This window comes from Cyprinodon variegatus, unplaced genomic scaffold, assembly GCF_000732505.1.
Source record: "Cyprinodon variegatus isolate N-32 unplaced genomic scaffold, C_variegatus-1.0 Scaffold222, whole genome shotgun sequence".
NCBI lineage: Eukaryota > Metazoa > Chordata > Actinopteri > Cyprinodontiformes > Cyprinodontidae > Cyprinodon > Cyprinodon variegatus.
Genome location: NW_015150675.1, coordinates 905,251 through 907,568, shown reverse-complemented (window position 1 = coordinate 907,568; position 2,318 = coordinate 905,251). Strand labels below are relative to the sequence as shown.

The window sequence follows — 2,318 nt, the reverse complement described above, 5'->3', positions numbered from 1 at the left end:
AGAACAACCCGTTATTTTTCAAACCATGTCTGTGCCTATTGGCCAACCCTCTGACCAATGAGCACAACTGACTATAATGTAGTAAGCGTGACAGAAAGCTTTCTCAAGCACAACGCTTGAGAAAGCAGCTTTTTCGTCCCACCCTTAAAACCCCGCCCACTTTGCATCCAGAAATTCAAAGCACATCACTGCGTTGGGATTGACCCGCCAGTTCTAGGGACTGGGGCATTGATCGAGGCTAGACCAAACTTGTTTTTATAATGATTGCAACATGCTCTGATCTAAGAGTCCATTCACCACTTCCTGTTGATGTGGGGGAGAAAATGATTCGGCGAATAGAGTTGCAGAGATGAGACTTTGGTGGCAGATGTTTATGCAGAGTCAAACACCTTTGTGAGAACTTTAATATAAGATGGGACCTCCCAGCTGTGCATTTGAGGAGGCAATTTTGTTTTTGTTTATTTATATTAATAACCAGTCTTTTGAATTGTTGGTTGGTCTGCCCTTCAATTCCAGGTATCCCATAACTTAAAATGGTAACAACCAAAGTAAACCAAACATGCATAGCAAAGAGTAAGATCAGAACTGTTATTGTAGAGCAAAGCTAAACTTTTAAACCTCTTAAGGTTTAATAGACAGAGTTTGTTTATTTAGTGATTTTAGCATTTATAGCATTACTAAGAAAGGAGCCTATTTTGAGAATAGCCAGGTCCTTCTATTTATATTTGAACATTAAACTTTCCAAGTTTCCAGCTAGAAAAACGGTGAATAAAGCCCCTAAAGCTGTGGTTATCAGGACCCTCTTTCCTTTATCTTTTAGATGTGCCTCTGCTTTAACACACCTGAATTAAATGAAGGTATTCCCTCCTCAGCAGCTATCAAGTAAGGCAGAGGTCTGTTTATCAACCATTGAGTCAAGTCAGACAGAGACACACCAGGACCAAGGTCAGACAGCCCTGCTCTAAAGTAAAAATTCATTCTTTGGAAGTCGGCGCCCCAGTTCAGCATCCAGTGTGGCCGCCATGTTCTAAAGCCAGCTGTTCTGACAGCTTTTATCTCATCGACACCATAATTATGCCATCAGTTTGTGCACATGTCCCTTTTGTGCCTAAAAGCTTGAAACAGAGAGGACCTCAATTTCATCTTTAGTTGGTAGAATCAGTTAAAATTTCAACAGTTTGCAAATCTGTCTTGACTGAGACTCTTAACTCTGAGATGTCTTAAATCTTTCCAGCTTGTTTCTTGATGTTGAGACCTAAAAAAAATAAAAAGCAGCAACTTTCCTGTCCTCTGTTGAGCTTTCCTAGTAGCTGCTGAAAGTCTTGCTTCTCTCAAATCTCTGACCAGCTTTTCACTGTTCGCTGCGGATTAGTTTAGATTTCTTTTGATTTTGGCTGCCAGATAACTTCTTGGAACATCACTGATCATAATGTTAATCACTCATGACGTTAGAATGTGTCCTTAGAGGATATTTCTAAAACCTGTTTTTTTTTTTTTTCTGGCATTTATAAAGTTAATCCTGATGGGTTTTATTTCCTTTCTAGAGCACGCTGAATTTCAGCAACCCAAACTTCTTCTCCGTGCTTGTGCAGAGCGTGAGCTGCCAGGTCCTCTACATGAAGACAGTGATTGGGACTCAGCAGCTGGACAACGCCACCACCATCCAGCCTCTCAGTCACAGCCAGGTGTGTGAATACGTTAAAAAATGGGCAACTGTCTCAGGAATGCATTTACATTTTCTCTGGGATTTTTTTGCAGTGCTGATTCACAATGGAAAGTGTCAGAAAGCACTTTACAACCAGACAATTTAAGTTCAGAAATATTTTACACAGGCAGAATCCAAGTCATCTACATGCATTCCAAATCATTCCAGTTCATTATTTCAGTTGGGTAAAACATTTTCAGTCTAATTAAACCCAGAAGGTTGCACTAAGTCATTGACTTGCAACAACCGCACCTGAAAACAAGCAGAGGGGAGGAGGCAATTGTTTGCTTAAAGTTGTTAATCTTCCCTCGTACTCGGCATGCTAAACGCATGCAACAGGGGGACATTACCATTATTATTGCTTAAATAACTGGAATCTTTACGCATTGTACCCGGTGGTATGTTATGTTACGAAAACAAAAGGCTTTTGCAGTGGAAAACACGCTGGAGGCGTGCATGCCGAATGATCCAACTGGTCAGCATTCATCTGTCAGTGAAGTCCATGAATGTATCAAACCACTACTGGTAACTATTCAGTGAGCCGCTCCGTTCACATATTCCCTTTCAGAATAAACACACACACCATTCTCGTCTTGCTATATGTAGTGTGGTC

At 40.8% G+C, this 2,318-nt stretch overlaps 1 protein-coding gene across 1 annotated transcript in view; it reads left to right on the top strand.

The window, feature by feature from the left end:
* Window positions 1-2,318, top strand: part of LOC107088563 (transmembrane protein 106C-like) — a 16,250-nt gene that overhangs the window by 3,887 nt on the left and 10,045 nt on the right. Inside the window, exon 4 of the mRNA XM_015380823.1 lies at window positions 1,545-1,757. Within this exon, the coding sequence (XP_015236309.1) occupies window positions 1,545-1,757 (213 nt within the window). The remainder of the gene's footprint in view (window positions 1-1,544; window positions 1,758-2,318) is intronic.